This window comes from Symphalangus syndactylus, chromosome 6 (genome assembly GCF_028878055.3).
Source record: "Symphalangus syndactylus isolate Jambi chromosome 6, NHGRI_mSymSyn1-v2.1_pri, whole genome shotgun sequence".
Lineage (NCBI taxonomy): Eukaryota > Metazoa > Chordata > Mammalia > Primates > Hylobatidae > Symphalangus > Symphalangus syndactylus.
In genome coordinates, this window is record NC_072428.2 from 107677494 (window position 1) to 107695482 (window position 17989).

A 17989-nucleotide genomic window follows, 5' to 3' on the forward strand; every position below is an offset into this window, starting at 1 on the left:
GTAGTAGGTCTTTGGCATTAGGAGCTTGAGCCCAGTCGGCCCTAGCAGGGACCCCAGCGCCCGAGAGACCATGCAGAGGTCGCCTCTGGAAAAGGCCAGCGTTGTCTCCAAACTTTTTTTCAGGTGAGAGGGTGGCCAGCCGAGCTTTGGAAAGACACGTGCCCACGAAAGAGGAGGGCGTGTGTATGGGTTGGGTTTGGGGTAAAGGAATAAGCAGTTTTTAAAAAGATGCGCTATCATTCATTGTTTTGAAAGAAAATGTGGGTATTGTAGAATAAAACAGAAAGCATTGACATGGAAGAATGAACTGAAGCTGATAGAATAAAGAGCCACATCTACCTGCAACTGAAAAGTTAGAATCTCAAGACCCAAGTATGCTACTATGCAGTTGTTTTATTTTATTTTTCTAAGAAACTAAAAAAACTTGTTAATGAATACTTAAGTGTGATTTATTGGTTTTCCCCCTTCATGCCTTGGACACTTGATTGTCTTCTTGGCACATACGGGTGCCATGCCTGCCTATAGTAAGTGCTCAGAAAACATTTCTTGACTGAATTCAGCCAAAAAAATTTGGGGGTAGGTAGAAAATATGTGCGTAAAGTATTTATTGTTATGAGACTGGATACATCTAGTATTTGTCACAAGTAAATGATTCTTTAAAAATTGAAAGCAAATTTGTTGAAATATTTATTTTGAAAAAAGTTAACTTTACAAGCTATAAATTTTAAAAGCCATAGGAATAGATACCGAAGTTATATCCAACTGACATTTAATAAATTGTATTCATAGCCTAATCTGATGAGCCATAGAAACTTGCAAACTTTATCTAATGAGATTTTTTTAAAATAGCGTCTAAGTTCGGAATCTTAGGCAAAGTGTTATTAGATGTAGCACTTCATATTTGAAGTGTTCTTTGGATATTGCATCTACTTTATTCCTGTTATTATACCTGTGTGAATGAATGAATAGGTACTGCTCTCTCGGGACATTACTTGACTCATAATTACCCAATGAATAAGCATACTGAGGTATCAAAAAAGTCAAATATGTTATAAATAGCTCATATATGTGTGTAGAGGGGAAGGAATTTAGCTTTCACATCTCTCTTATGTTTAGTTCTCTGCATGTGCAGTTAATCCTGGAACTCTGGTGCTAAGGAGAGACTGTTGGCCTTTGAAGGAGAGCTCCTCCCTGTGGATGAGAGAGAAGGACTTTACCCTTTAGAATTATCTTTTTGTGTTGATGTTATAGCACCTTTTGTTACTCCATCTATAAAATCGGTTTATCTATTGATCTGTTTTCCTACTCCTTATAAAGTCAAAATGTTAATTGGCATAAATTATAGACTTTTTTAGCAGAGAACTTTGAGGAACCTAAATGCCAATCAGTCCAAAAATGCAGTTTTCAGAAGAATGAATATTCCATGGATAGTTCTAAATATTAATGAACTTTAAAATAGCTTACTATTGATCTGTCAAAGTGGGTTTTTATATAATTTTCTTTTTACAAATCACCTGACACATTTAATATAGGTTAAAAAATGCTATCAGGCTGGTTTGCAAAGAAAATGTATTACAAAGGCTGCTAAGTGTGTTAAGAGCATACTCATTTCTGTTCTCCAAAACATTTCGTAAGTTGCTCTAAGAATAGGTATGTTTTTAAAAGTTAAGTTTCTACTATTTATAGGAACTGACGATCACCTAAAATACCAATGATTACAAACTTCCTCCTGGCCTTCTGGACTGCAATTCTAAAAGTGTAAAAAACATATTTTCTGCATGAAGTTAGGCAATATTGCTTAGTTTTCAAAAGTGGTAGGCTTTGGAGTCAGATTATTTTGATTCAGATCCTACATCTACCGTTTAGTAGCTCTGTTGCCTGAGGCAGGTTCCTTAACATCTCTGTGTGTGACTTGACCTTTAAAATTTGGAGACTGTCATAGGGGTTAATCCCTTGAGAAAATGAATGTGAAGAGTTAGCTGCTATTATGGATTACCATATTTTCACATTCATTACAATACATGTACCTTGTTAATATAAGATGCTCAATTCATCTTTGAGTATAATTTTGTGACTCTCAATCTGGATATGCAATGAGTGGGCCTGTATGAGAATTTAATTTATGAAAAATTGTGTTTCACATGGCCTTACCAGATATACAGGAAACATGTCACATGTTTCTATTGCATGTTGTTAAATGCCTTAGAATTTAACTTTCTGAATAGGATCCCTTCAGTTTGAGAGTCATAAAAGAGTAAAATTATTATAGTATGAGTTATAGATTGTATTGAATATCTCTTTATATGTCTAGGTTTTGTCGTTGGAAAACCAAAAAAGTTTGGAAAAAAAATCTAAGTTATTTCTTACTTTCTTAATTTTGTGTGGATTTCACATCAAATATAAAATTTGAAGAACATCTGAACTATCATAATCCATATATATATATGAAATAAACATTAAGAGAGAATTTCACCATAAAAAATTCAGGTAGTTCGTGACTATCACAGCAAACAAGTACATTAAATTGAAACTTTTATGAAAATGACATTTATGAAATAGGAAGCTATTTTTAAACTAGAAGTGATATATTAGCATATAATTTATAATTCATATACAAGTGGGATTGATTTATAAATGGTCACCACCAGAGATTGTGCTATTTAATTTGGGAAAATTTTTTAAATTTACATTTTCTCATGACTTTTAAGGTAGTTATTCAGTTTGTTCCTCTCTGTCTCTTCTCTCATGCCCTGAATTTTTCATATTTCGTTTAGTTGTAAGAGTGTATATCAAACCGTGTGTCACATGACATAACTTGAATTTTCGTCATGATATCTGTGCTATGTCTAGGTCTATACTGAGGAATTGTGGGGACCCCACAGAATCCAAGTATACAGTGCTGTTGATTTCTTACAAGGGATGTGGGGTCTCCTGTAAACTCTGCAGATAGTCTCAAGTAAGACCAAAGAGTAAAATATTGTTAGGATCTAAGGTGGAAATTCAGCAAAGAATCACATAGTCTAAGTCTCAAGTTAATAGTAAGATAATTTGAGATACTTTTGTAATTATTAAACACAAAGTAATGAGAGATTTTAAAACAAACAAATACACCTGAATTTATATATCAGAATAGGTATGGTGGTTCAAAATAGCTACCTAATAAAAACCACACTCGTATTCTAAACATTTGCCTTTGATCAAAATAATTTTGGGTCTCTTATTATGAAATTGCCTTTCTAAATAATACATAAATTTCTTATCATAAGTATATATTAGTCACATTATTTTATAGTTATTATTTTATATTCATAGCTTGCTTTAGATTAAAAAATATATTACCCAGACTGGTCTCTTGGACTTGCTTCCAAGTGACTTTTGACTGTATCATAAAATCAAATTCACTTTGAAAATATAGATTTTCATCATAATTTCCTTTGTTAACAGCCAAGTGCTACCTAATTTTAGGTCTTTTCATTAAAAAAAAAATGCATTGCGAACTTTAAAGACAATTCTTTTGTTTGTTTGTTTTAAAAGACAGAGTCTCACTCTGTTGCCCAGGTTAGAGTGCAGTGACACGATCATAACTCACTGCAACCTCCACCTCCTGAACTCAAGTGAGCCTTCCATCTTGCCTCACGAGTAGCTGGGTCTTCAGGTGTACAGGTGTGTACCACCATGCCTCGCTAATTTTTTTTTTTTAAGTTATATAGAGACAGTATCTCACTATGTTGCTCAGGCTGCTCTTGGAGCTCCTGGCCTCAAGTTTTCCTCCCACTCAGTCTCCCAAAGTGCTGGGATTACGGGCATAAGCCGCCTCACCCTGTCAGCCTAAAGACAGTGCTTAATGAAGAGAAATGTAAGTGCTTTGAGCAATGGACGTATAATTAAAATTATACTATGAAAGATTTATAAAGACCATTTTGAATGGGACCACACTTATTTGGTTATATAAATTATGATACACTATTAAAAATTCATCATGATGATTTTATATTTACATTTTATTTACATGTTTGCAATTTGTGAGGAAAGCTAAAATTATGGCTGAGCCATAAATATTTTTGCAGTTTGTTGAGGGTGTTTGTAAAAGTGTTGCCAAGGAAGACCAGTTGGCTACTCAAACAAGGGTTTAGTCTAGGTCTGATCAATACATATGCATTGTCTCAGGTTTGTCTATCAGAAAAACCTTAGGTTATCCAAATCAAAATAAAATAGATGCATAAAACAAAGGCCAATATGTGTTGGACAATTATATTGTGATATACAACTGCCAAGGGTTCCCGATTACCATGAGTCCATTTAGTCAGTCCATGGGCAAATGCCATCAATGAGGACAGCCCAGGGTTTCCATATTCTCTCTTGGCTTTACATCCTGTAGGAATTGGAGGGGCCCACCTCTGGGATAGGAGCCCTTCTGTCTTGAACAATGTTGTCTGAACACTAACAAATGTTGACTTTCTACACTAGTCCTTCAATAGTCTTTTCTATTTATCTTCCTTTTGCTGACCATGTTTTGTTATTACACAGTTGAGATTTTTCAACTGGGAATCTGTGTTGATTTTGTATTAATTTTGATTAGCTTAACTCTCAGAGTTCTAAAAGTACCTCCTGTACATGATATATGACTAAAATTGTAATTACATATATTTATATATAAAATATCTGTGTATATATAATTATATAATTTTTTTCTTTTAGTTAATTTTGCAAATTTTAAAAAGTTCTCCTTTGTTTTGAAGTTTATTCCTATAGTTTTTTATATGCTAGTTAAATTATTAACCACTTGATTCAAGGAATATTCTTATATACTTATAAGGAATAGTGTAGTTTTAATATTTAATTCCTTGCTAAAGAGAGAAGTGGAATCTATTTTTCTTAGCTACTTCATCAATATTTTATGTCTGATGTGACAGTCAAAATATCCCTCAGAGCTAACTGTTACACTAGGGAAATCACGGTTTTCCAGTTTTCCATTTATGTTTTATGGGAGGGAGTGGAACTTAGTGTAATAATATTCAATACATAAATGTTAACACTTGTTTAAAGGTCCTTGAGTGAGTACCGCTATAAAATGCATTATTATTGCGTGTCATTTCACAAGAGCCTATAATTTCAGTGTGATAGAGCTACTATGTAAGTATAGTATTGCAAAACCATCAGGAAGGGTGTTAACTATTTAGCATGCAGTATGTGTTGATTGTTAAAACTTTAAAAACATCTCTGACTCAGCAGCAATTTTGGCAATTTTGATCCTGATGCATCTGTATAGGGCATCTTCCTGGAGAAAAACCTCTGAGATGCAATGAGGTCAAAAGGGGAAAACAGACTGTGATAAAGGTCAGGTTGTTTGGAGATCTTGTAGAAAGATTAATTTACAAATATGTCAAGTGCATTATCATGGAGGAAAACATTGCTATTTCTATTGGTTCTCTTCAGAGCTCTAGAATCAATTTACCACATAGTTGTTTCAGTGTGAAATTAGCATTACAAAGTGGCTTTACTGTAGGGCTTTGTGTCAACAAAGAGCTTAGGCTTCTTTTAGCAAGAAGCTTGTAAAAATTTAATTTACTCTTAGATTGCTTGATGTAGAGAATTACATTCCTACAGAGCTCCGAAAAATCTTTTTTCAGAGTTTTTCACAGCTGTATTCGAGTTGCAAGACTTGCCAAGTTTGCTATTTTCTGTGCAGCTCTATTAACTTATTACTATCTTTTGACATAAATTATGATTTCAAATTGTAAAGCTCTGGATGTCAGGGCCTTTACTAATTTGTTTAGTATGATATTCAGACCATTTCAAGACTCTTCCGTGGAATGATTTAATAAAGATTTTTTTGTGATGGTTAATGAGTTCATGGTGATCAATCCTAGAGACCTGTGTCTATTATAGATCGATGACATTCAATAGTCCTGCAGTGCTGGCATCATTTTGATAAAAAGGAGTCAAAGCAAGTGGGACTGTGGGCAGATTTTTAATACTTAGAACAATTATTCCATCAAAGTTTTCTTGTGTCCCTTCTGCCTTAGCCTTTGTAGGATAGCATGCTTGCTAATTTCTTGCTCATGAGGTAAGGAAATGAAGATTTTTGCTAGGTCCGTAGGATTATTAAGACTCTCAGGCCTGAAGCTATGCCTGGATATAGCCAGAAAACTCTCCCATAGCTTGCTCCAAGGAGCTGAGATAGAGCAGTACTTCCTTTGTAGGTCATGATTCTGGATAACTTGGAAGATGACCTCATTCATATTCTGTATTCTGTGTGAGACATTAAGAAGGTAGAGGTGGACAAGAAGGAAATTGTTGCTGCCTTTATGGAACAAATTATCTGAAAGCCAGTTTTCTCGAGGGCTTCATAGAAGCACTCAACTGGGGCACTTAACCCCGTCTAAGGCTGGTCAAGGAAGGCTTGCTGGGGGAAGTGTCTTTTGCATTCACTCCTAAAGGAGGTTATTCAATTAGAATTATCCAAACAGGATAGGGATGGGCTAGGAAAAATTTAAACAGGTAGTATGGAGGACTGACAGCATAAGTAAGCATGGCACCTTCAAAGTATCCTGAGAAGTTCCCTATGATGGGAACATAAAATGTGTGACAGAGATTTGTGGGAGATGGGTCTGGAAACTTTAGCAGGGGCCAGATCGTAAGGGGGCTTTGTAGACTTTGTAGGCTTTGTTTGGGCTTTATCATACAGGAAGTGAAAAGCCATGTCTTTTAAACAGGAGAGGGACATAATCAGTTCATATACTGTTGAAGTTTTGTAAAAGAAAAGATGAGCTGAAAGAGTGGCCATGGTGGAGGCGGGTGGGGTGGGGCAGGGGGTGGGGGGTGCCGGGAGAGAGAGAGAGATTTGAAAGACATTTAGGAGGTAAAATCAACTGGTTTGGTAATCAATTAGCAGTGGAAGGTGAAGGAAAGAGAAGAGTTAAGGATAACATCTATATTTGTTGATTTGGATAATAGAGGGGACAGTGGTGCTGCTTACTGAATGAGAAAATTTAATCGGAGAAGAAGGCATGGAGTAGGAGTGCAGACCTATGTGACTCTACTTCTCTCAAAACCAGAAATGGAAATGATGTATATGGCTCAGGGTCAGGTAATATGGTTATTTGAAAATGTAGTAAAGTGATTTAGAGCTTAGTCTTAGGTAAGAGATACAAGATGTCTGAGGTGACAGTTTTATAAATATGTAGAGTGCCCACTTGTTTGGCCTTAGTGTGGCACAGTGTGACCTGAGAGTGTTACGAAGAAGCAGCTGAGTTCTAGGGACACTACTGGTTAAATTCTACTTAGAAATTATACTTAGAACTCTCCTATGTAACCCTCCTATATAACCTGCTAACTGATGTCTGAACCTCCTGATAACTTCACTCCTTTAGGCAGTGCTTTTCACATCATGGGACACAACATATGAGAGATCATAGAAATTCAATGAGATATGAAAATCTGCTTGGGACTTCAGATATTGTCTCCAGTGATTGAATAAAAATAGGAGCTCACCTACTATGATGAGGTTTCTGTGTGTGTTAAAAGAAGGTTTTCATTACTTTTGAAAAGGTTATGTATCCTTGTTTTATGTTAAAACTTTGAGCTTTGTTAAATATGCAGAGTTCTCTTTCTTAGCATGGCCTACAGAGGTGCAACTACCTCCTACCTGACTTCACATCTACTCCCAAATGCCTAGTGAAGGCTTAATAATTTCAAAAAGGTACTTTAGAATTTCATTTGGTACCAGTCAGACAAATTTGTGAAAATTAAGCATAATAGGCAGAATCCCAGGGGTACTGACAGCTGTGTTAAGAGGTGATTCAAGGGCCAAACCTTAGAGTCCAGCATTGTTTATGGGTGTGACAAGAAAATGAAGCCTATCTTGGCTGGGATTAGCAACCACAGTTCTAGAGGAAGCAAGGTGGAGAAACTATATAGGGGGCTCCCTTTGTACATTTTATTTATTTTAAACGTCTCTATAAACTCTAGAAATTAAAACAACAATACCAACACAAAAGCATCACTTTTTCGACCAAAGTCCATTGCTATACTATTTTGTGTAAAGGGCTAGATAGTAAATGTTTTCAACTTTGTGGGCCACATAAGCCTCTGCCATAGACAATATGCAAACAAATGAGCATGGCTGTGTTTCAATTAAACTTTATTATGAACATTAAAATTTGAATTTCATATAACTTTTACATGTTGCAAAATATTCTTTATTTAAATTATATTGCAATATGCTTTAAAAGATACAGTTTTTAGTCTTTCTTAGTTTAAAATAAAATCTAGAAAAAATTTTAAGACTTCTATAACTTTTTTTGGTAACTGAATAATTTTAAAAGTAAGTGAAACATTTAGACATGCAAAATGGACTTTTCAGGAGAAGAAAATGGTAGCTTAACAGTTATTAGATTATTGTCCAGAATAATTTTTGACTTATAAGCCTCTGTTGACCATTTCATTGCCTCTTTTTTTGGAATATGCATCTTTTAATGTGTCCTATCTTATCTATCTTGTGTCTTGCATTTTCCCAGGGCAATGTTTTTCACAATTTTTAAAAAAAATACTGTAATCAATTTTCAAATAAAATTTTCCATGGGACCGCAGTATATACAAATAGCAGTGACAATAAAAGATAATAACTCTCCCATAAATACAAAGAAACAGTTAACCTAGTGCTCTAAAGGCTACAGTGATTTTGTATAACATTTATATGTAATTTTCTTGATCCTACATGCTTGTGTTTTTCACAGTGTTATATTTCTGAAATTGAGATGCCTTTTATAGTTGATGTCAAAAGAAACCTGTCAGCCACCAGGCCCAGGAATAAGTTGTAAGATGGGAACTTAGCAATACATAAAGGTATATACTCCTGTAACCTCAGCTGAATTATTTGCATTGGTTGCATCCCACAAGGTTGACTCTTAAATAAATTTAGTTTGTTGCTTGAAATTTCTTGGGATAAATTACTTTGTGATCTAGTTTTGAAAAAAAAACAGGTAATATTTAGTCTGAAGTTTGTCTGACATACTAAGCAATGTAATTAAAGTAGAAGTTGCTTAAGCTCAGCACTTTATTATGCCTTGAAATTATACTGCCTGTCCTACAGGTGAAGGTGTTATGAATGCAGCTTGTCGCTGTAACCCTATTCATAGCTCTGAAAGGCTGAGAGTGACTCAGAAGAATATTTTTGCTCTGAATATGAAGAATGCTTAGACTGAAACTTTAATTATGATGCTGAAGAAGAAAGTGGTAGGTGATTGCATGAATAAGTACATAATATTGTTAATTTCTAACAACTGTGTATAGTTAATGTAGTGCTTCTTTTTGGAAAGGCTATTGTTAAATTGATGGTAAATTCTATAACCAATATCACCTTAAAGCAAGTACGCATGATAAAGTATTATAAAACCATGATAATATCATATGTGGCTTATTATTGTTCCCTGAGTGTTGTACAACTCTGTTATGCTGTGATGAGACCTCATGCAAACAGGTATGTCAAAGATATGATGGGCTGTTAACTGAGCTTGGCCCACATATGGTGTAGTGACATGCTCACTAATGCAGTGCAGAGATAACAAATAACAGATCATAACAGGTTTAAATATGAGCAAAGAGATGTCAGCAGAAGCTTTCCTACATAGTGGATACTAAACAAGTAAGCCTGACAGCCCAGGATCACGTTTGGATGAATCTAGTGTGCTAAAATTAACATATAGTCATACATTTGAGAATGTGTGATTTTTTTGGTTCCTATCTATAAAATAATATTTTAAAATACATACATTTCAAATCAGAAGTTGGTGAATTCACTGAAATATTTCTAGAGAACACTAGGTGTTGGGGCTCACAGTGTGAAAACCACTGACTTAATTCTTCCCCTATCTTGGTTGTTCCTGATCTTCCCTTGTGTCCCTCGTTTCACCCATTTGTATCCTTAGAAAATGATCTCATATTCTACTTCATCTTTATCTTCATTGTCAACTCTCAGGTAGCAATATATGATGGAAGAAGCATGTACTTTGGAATCAGACAGACCTGGCTGGAATCCTAACTCTGTCACTCATTAACAATGTGATCTTAGGCAATTTACTTAATCTCTCTGAACCTCAGCTACTCTCATCAGTATAATGAGTTATCCTTATCTTAACATGGCACAGTATTATTATGAAATCAAAAATTCATTGAGTATTTACTCCGCATATTAGTCAAGGTTCTCCAGAGAAGTAGAACCAATGACACACACACACACACAGACACACACACACACACACACAATTTATTATAAGGAATTGACTTACATGATTATGATGGCTAGCAAGTCCAAAATCTGCAGTATGGGTCAGCTGGCAGGAAACCCAGGAGAGTCAATGTTCCAGTTTGAGTCCGAAGGCAGTCTGTTGGGGAATTTCGTCTTTCTCTGGGAGGCCAGCCTTTTTGTTCTATACAGGCCTTCAACTGATTGGATGAAGTTCACCTTTATTAGGGAGGGCAATCTGCTTTACCAAAAGTTTACTGATTTAAATGTTAATCTCATCCAAAAACACCCTCCCAGTTGACACATAAAATTAACCATCACTCTCTGTAAGCACTTTTCTATGCGTTAAGTGATAGCAAATAATGCCAGACATAGGGTGTCTTTAATAAATGGTAAGCACTGTTATCAGCAACAACAGGATTATTATAATTAGCACCTTTTCATCTTTCTGTCTGGGTTCTGAGAAAGTACCTCTCTTCTCTAAATTTATCCCTCCTTTCCTATGAATTAGATCCAGTGCTTTCTCTGAATTATGAAGGTCACACTCCTACAAGTGCCCCTTCCCAATTCCACATCTGTCGGCTTTCTTTGCCATTGACTTTTATCCCTAGCTTTTAAATTTACAGGCATATGTCAGTTAACAATGGGAATGTGTTCTGGGTAATATGTCCTTGGGCAATTTTATCGTTGTGAGAATACTATAGAGTATACCTACACAAGCCTAGATGTTGTATAGCCTACTACACACCTAAGCAATGTGACATAGTCTTTTGCTTCTCGGCTACAAACCTGTATGGTTGTTACTGTACTGAATACTGCAGGCAGCTGTAACACAGTGGTATTTGCATATCGGAACATGTCTAAACACAGAAAAGGTGCACTAAAAATACTATGTAATGATCTCATGGGACCACCATTGTATATGCAGTCTGCTGTAGACCGAAATGTCATGCAGTGCATGACTGTATCTTAAATACTCAAAGTATCACCTTTGTTCGTTTGTCCCCTTGTGTGCATCATCCCAACGTGGAATTTCTCTGTTGCTTAGGGCCGGCATATTAGTTTGCTAGGGCTACCATACCAAAATACCACAAATTTGGTGGCTTAAATAACAGGAATTTATTATCTTACAGTTTTGAAGACTGGAAGTATAAGATCAAGGTGTTGGCAGGATTTTCTTCTAAGGGCCATGAGGAAGAGTCTATTCCATGCCTTTCCCCTACCTTCTGGTGGTTTGCTAGAAATCCTTGGCATTCTTTGACTTGCAGAGGCATCACCCTGATCTCTGTTTTCATCTTCACATGGCGTTCTCCCTGTGTGCCTGTCTCTGCGTCCAGACTTCTTTACTATTAATATAAGGATACCAGTCATATTGGATTAGGGTCTACTTTAGTGACCTCATTGGAATGTTATTACCTCTGTAAATATCCTATCTCTAAATAAGGTCACATCCTTAGGTACTGGGGGTTAGGACTCAAACATACCTTTTTTTGGGGAAACACAATTCAACCTATAACAATCAATAACAGTCTTTAGGAGCAGAATGAGATATGGAAGTAATTTGAAACCATAAAGTATATACATGTAGGGAGTTAATCTATGAAACCTTTTGAAAGCCATATGTACCTCATGTATAGTGGTCCATAAATAGCATGGAGACACTGCAGGGGATGGTAAGTGATACAGGAACAATCCAAGAGGGTCATAAGAAAAAGGACCTTTTGCTCTTGAGAGGACTGAAGAATGACTTTCCATTTATGAAATTTTGATACATGTCCACTAAAAATAGGATGAAGGCCAAACATTAGGAAGAATATTTTGATAATGGAGAAGGTCGCATATAAAAACATTTTATTGAGAACAATTAAATAATGTTGGCTGGAAGTTTTAGGGTGATCATCTTTAGGACTCAGAAAAAGAGAAGAAACGTTATTAAAGAATGGTCCCTGAACAAGTATAGACACCCTCACATTTGCATTGCATTTACTATAGAATTGAAAAATGTTTTGACATTTTTTTTTGGCTTTTAATATATTTGACCAGGAGTAACAGCTAAGCAACACTTGTTTGCAATCAGTGTCCTCATGTGGGCTCTAGACATATCATGTTTGTGTAATTAATTGACACATTAATTTGTTCAATTTCTGCTCTGTTCCAGGCACTGAACAACATGATGGAGATAAAAGATAAATATTACACCTACATTGTCCTCAAGAAGTTAGTCTTCTGAGGGAAAGAAATTAGCAAACAAATTGTAATGTCAATTATGTGCCATGTTCCATGCTGGGCACAGGGGATACAGTAGTTTAAAAAATACAAGATCTATAAGGTGTTTCTTCTTGTAGACGTTATAGTCTAGGGTGCTTGGAAACATGGGGGATTGGCAGACAAGTAAATACATATTTTGTGGTAAAGGCTCAGGTAGAAGAAGTACAGGATAGAATAGAGCGCACCATGGGGAATTAATCTAGACTTCAGAAAGGCTCACACATATATAATTTATGTGTGACTATTTCAATGCGTTTGAGGTTTCTTGGAAATAGAGGTTAGGTTTTATTTTAAGGAAGTTACCATTTTTTTTTTTTTTTTTCAGTGTGATGTGGTTGAACCAAAGAATGCCATGTCCAGTGATGGTAATAAGATAATCTTTTTAAAAATTAAGAGCCACCTAATAAATCAATCGTTTCATTCAGCGGGAGCTCCTGCACAGTTCAAAAAGAAGAGAATCTGGCACAACGTTTCCTTTAAAGTTCATTTTCCCAGAGTGTGAATGGAAGCAAGAGATTATAACATTTTGAGGTCAAAAAAATTCTGAAATGCGTCTAAAAATTATTTTATCCAAATTATCATGATTTGTGCTTTTAATGACCTGATTGCAAAGATGAACATTTTGAATTCTTAAATTGCTTATTAGGATTGGTTAATTAATCAATTATCTTTTACTGTATGTTTTGCTATTGGAAAAAATAGCAACTTAAGTGTTTTGCAGACCTTAGGGATATGTTGCTTTTATGAAAAAAAAAAGACATAAATATTAAGTAAAAGGGATTTAAAGCAAGGCTCTTGCAGTAGGGTCTTATTAATTCCTTGGTAAACCTTGAGCCAATTGTAGTCTATGTTCTCTGCCTCTATCTTGCACCTTCCTTCTGGGATTCACTGTGGGAATGGGGGATTGTTAATCCGGGGGTGCTGTCCAATCCTGCCTCTCTCAAGCTTTGCTATTGATCTCCCTCCCAGTGATAATAAAGCTTCAAGAAAATGAAAGTAGCGTTAGTATTGGTCCTCAAACTCAAGAACAGGATGAAACTTAAATCTTGAGTTATGCAATTGTGTCTACATACATTCCCCTGCTCCCTAAAAAGAGAGGTAAAGAAGATGCTAACTTTACCTTTTGATTTGCAGTACTTAACAATTTGTTTTCTTGAGGGTTAAGTAATAGCAGTGGAAGAAAAAAGGGTTAAAATGACACCAAGAACCCAATTCCATGTGTAGTTTGAAAGTGGGAAATCAGCTGCCACTGGGAAGTCTGAATCCAATGCCATGATGTTCTTTGAATCCTTCTGAGAAATAATCATGCGTAGCCATAACATACCTGTATAACAGAGCAGAGAACATAAACAAATGAAGGTGAAGGGAAGATTAAGACAGAAGAGAAAAATTCCAGAATTGACTGATCATTTTTATATGTTTAGATGATTTCAGGCAGAATCCTAGAGACCAACTTTATCACAATTGAATTTTAAAAATCATCAGCTTTGTCATTGTGATGCAGCATCAGTTTCAGTATTATCCTTGGAGTATTAATTCTTAATCATCTTCATCTTAGAACATTTTTGAGGTCACTTCTAGTCTCTATTTCACCAGTGAAGAAACAAAAATCCCCAAACTATATCAGGTGGAGTTACACAGTATTTTTTTTTTAATGTTGGGGAAAGTCGATTCAAGGCAGTAACTTGCAAGCTAGTGTTAGAAAGGATTTAATAAATAGTGGTTTTTCTGTACACATAGTGAGAGGTCATTACATCATTTGATTGTTGAAAGTCATAAGGAAGTCTAGCATGCGCTTTGCCTGTAGTGGTTCATGCCAGGCAGATCCCTGACTGTATAACCCAGAGCTTATGAGAGGATTTATGTCCCCAAAGAGAAATGTTACCTCCACCTTTCAGTAAACACTTTAGCAAAGAAAAATCAAGTACTTTAATTCCAAATCTTGAGTTAATTCCAGAATAACAATGATGGCTCGGAAAAATATGGGTATTTCTCTGTCAAAGGACAGAGAAACCTAGTAGAGAGTGTTTACTTTGGGTCCTAGTGATGGTATCTGAACAAGCTAGGTGAACAAAGAGCCTCAATAAGGGATTTTGAGGTCTAGAAAAAGAGAGGAAATACCAAACAAATGGAATAATTATAAAATAAATACCAGCAAAGTTAAATCAATATATCATGTGGGAGATATCCTTATATCACTCATGTGATTTCTATTTTGTTTCTATATTAGGCCAAAGAGAGGTGGAACTTGCTTTCCTTTTTCCCTCTCAGCTACGAATGGACATGCTTAAAACTGTTTCTCTGCTTCTGTTCTCTAAAATGTGATTGTCTAACAGTAACCGTGATGACGTTTTGACAGTTGCACAAGTTTCTTTCTTTAAGCTTTTAAAAATGCCAGCCAGTAACCCAGTGGCATTTCTACCATAAAATCTTAAGGCCAATCCATTTCCCCTCTTCCTTATTTTCTTGGTTTCAAATATATTTTTATTGCCAATGGAAATAAAAATCCTAAATTAGAGAGCAATGGCATCCCTTGTCTTATGAATAAAGAGCTCCTAAATGTGAAGTTATACAGGATGCAGCAATTTATAGGGTAGTTAATCATTCTTCTTTCTAGCCAGTTGTTCCAGCTACAGTTTTGTGGCTCTTGTTAGTGGCTCCATTCCCAGATAGAATAAAAATCAAACCAAAATCATGGAAAGGAACTCTGAGGATGCTTCTCTAAAGTAGATGGGCATCAACTGTAAATCACAATGCTTTGTATCTTCTGTTATCTTTCAAGATGGGTGGGATTTTTTTTTGTAGCATTACTTATTATTGCCTCTCAAGTGCTTAAGTCTTTGAAATCCAAGTCATGTGAGTGAATTAGATAACAGCTGTTAGAAGTGGCCTTTCAATGCCAATGGTACACATTCCTTGGTTTCTTTACGATACTATTGCTCTTACAACTTTTATCTGAAGTCATAAATTCATAGTTGTCCCAGAAGTTAAGTTCCTTGCTTCTAGAGGACAGAAAACAATTTACACAACTCATGGTGCATGTCACCAGTCCTTAGATCTCATGAAATATGCATGAAATCTTAAATCACTTGCTGTAGCCACCCAGCCATTAACATATTTGAAAGACTATAGTGTATCAGTCACTATAATGAAAATTTTGATTTCACCAGTTCTAGGAGTGAAAAATCAAATGTTTAGTAAAACTTTCTAAAATTAACACTGACAGTTGATTTCTGTATGCTACTGTTCTTAATAATAGCTTTATTGAGATATAATTCATATTCAAAACAACTTACCCATTTAAAGCATACAATCCAATGATTTTTTAGTATCTTCAAAGAGTTGTCTGTCACCATAACCAATTTTAGAACACTTTCATCACTGTAAAAAGAAACTCCATTCCTATTAGCAGTCATTCCTTATTCCAAATCCCCCTGGTCGCCCTAGACAACTACAAATGTACTTTCCATCTCTATAGATTTGCCTATTCTGGAAATTTTATGTAAATAGAACAAAGTGTTCTTTGTGACTGGCTTATTTCACTTAGCATATTTTTTTTTTAAAGATTCATCCCTGTTGTAGCATGTATCAGTGCATCATTTTTTATTTTTTTAGAGACAGGGCCTTGCTCTGTTGCCCAGGTTGGAATGTGCAATGGCATGATCATGGGTCACTGTAGCCTTGAAGTCATAGGCTAAAGCGATCCTCCCACCTCAGTCTCCCGAGTAGCTGAGACTACAGGCTTGCACCACATGACTGGCTAATTTATAATTTTCTGTAGAGACAGGGTCTTATTATGTTGTCTAGGTTGGTCTCAAACTCCAGGGCTCAAGTGGTCCTCCTCCCACAGCATCCTAAAGTGCTGGGATTATAGGTGTGAGCCACAGCACCTGGCTTGCATCATTCTTTTTATTGTTGAATAATATTCCACTTGTAAGAATATGTATTTTATTTATCCTTTCCCCAGTTGATAGATATTTTGATTGTTCCTAATTCTTGTCTATTATAAATAATGGTGCTATGAACATTTGTGTACAAGTTTTTGAACAGACATACATTTTCCTTTCTTTTGGGCATATACCTACGAGTGTAATTGATGGGCCATATAGTAACTTTATGTTTAATATTTTGAGGATTTTTCAAACTGTTTTCCAAAGTGGCTGCATCATTTTAAATTCCTTCCACCATTGTGTGAGTGTTTCAATTTCTCCACATATTTGCAACACTTACTATTATCTACTCTTAAAAATTACAGCCATCCTACTGGGCACGAAGTGGTATTTCAGTGTGAGGTTTTTTTTCCTTTTTTTTTGCTAATGTTTGTGGATTTTCTTTTCATTTTCTTGATGGTGTCCTTTGAAGCACAAAAGTATTTAATTTTGATAATTTCCAATTTATTTTTTGTTATTGCTGTTTGTGCTTCTGGTGTTGTATCTAAGTATATGCTACTTAAAAAAATTAGTTGTAATATGGCAAATTGGATACATGTGTAGGCTTTGGTGTCACAATCCTAATTTTAAAATTCGAACTCTGCCCTTGACAAATTAATTAAGCTTCCTTAGCCTCAGTTTCTCAACTGTAAGATGGAGATATTACCAAGACCTAGCTCTTGAATTGTTGTGGGTATCAGATGAAATAATGTATGTGAAATATTTAGAATTTTGCAGGTCTGTGGTAATGAATACTAATGTTAGCTATCATTATTGTTATAATCCCAATAATAAATTCTGGTGCTTTCAAAATTAAACCAAAACCAAGCAGTTAATATGAAGAAGCATGTAATAATGTACAGACATAATGCTTTATAGACAACATTGAATTTGGCTCTCATGAACATCAGGAATAATGGTCATGGAGTTATTATCTCCAGCAGGAACTGTAATTGAGAGATCTTCAGAGCTTTTTCCAAGGCGATATCGCTGGGAAATAATACAGACAAGGTTACAAGCTAGGACTGTGTTTTCTTCTTAAAATCTTTAGTTCGGTTTTTTCAGTAACAGATTTGTAGTAGGCATCAGCTGACTGGGGATTTATATTCTTCAAGTTGAAATATTACCTTGTTGAGAAAGAAACTATGTGTGAGACAACCATGTTGAGAAAGAAAAAGTGATTTTATAGAAAATTAATATTGATAGTGAGCATTATATGAAAATCATGAAGTTAGAACATATTTGGCCAGAAAATTTACATTAGTAGTTACCCATACCAATTAATGCATTATAATTACACGTACCTTTTCTTTAATGAAAAAGAATTCTTTCCTTCCAAAGTTATGCATGCTGTTGTTAAACATTAGAGAATATAGAGAAGCCAAAAAGAAAATATCTTTTTTGATATTTTCTTAATATACTTCTGTTCCTAATAATGTTTATATTTTAGAAGCATCTCATGAAATGGGTAGATCAATTTTCTATTTAATGTTTGGATTCATTAGGCATGAAGTTAGCCAATTAATTTCCATTAGGGTGCCTGTAT

General features: G+C 35.2%; 1 protein-coding gene across 1 annotated transcript in view; it reads left to right on the forward strand.

Annotated features, from left to right (window-relative positions):
- CFTR (CF transmembrane conductance regulator) overlaps nt 1–17989 on the forward strand; it is a 184276-nt gene continuing 166287 nt past the window's right edge. The window contains exon 1 of the mRNA XM_055283782.2: nt 1–123. Coding sequence (XP_055139757.1) covers nt 71–123 — 53 coding nt within the window. The 5' untranslated portion in view covers nt 1–70. The remainder of the gene's footprint in view (nt 124–17989) is intronic.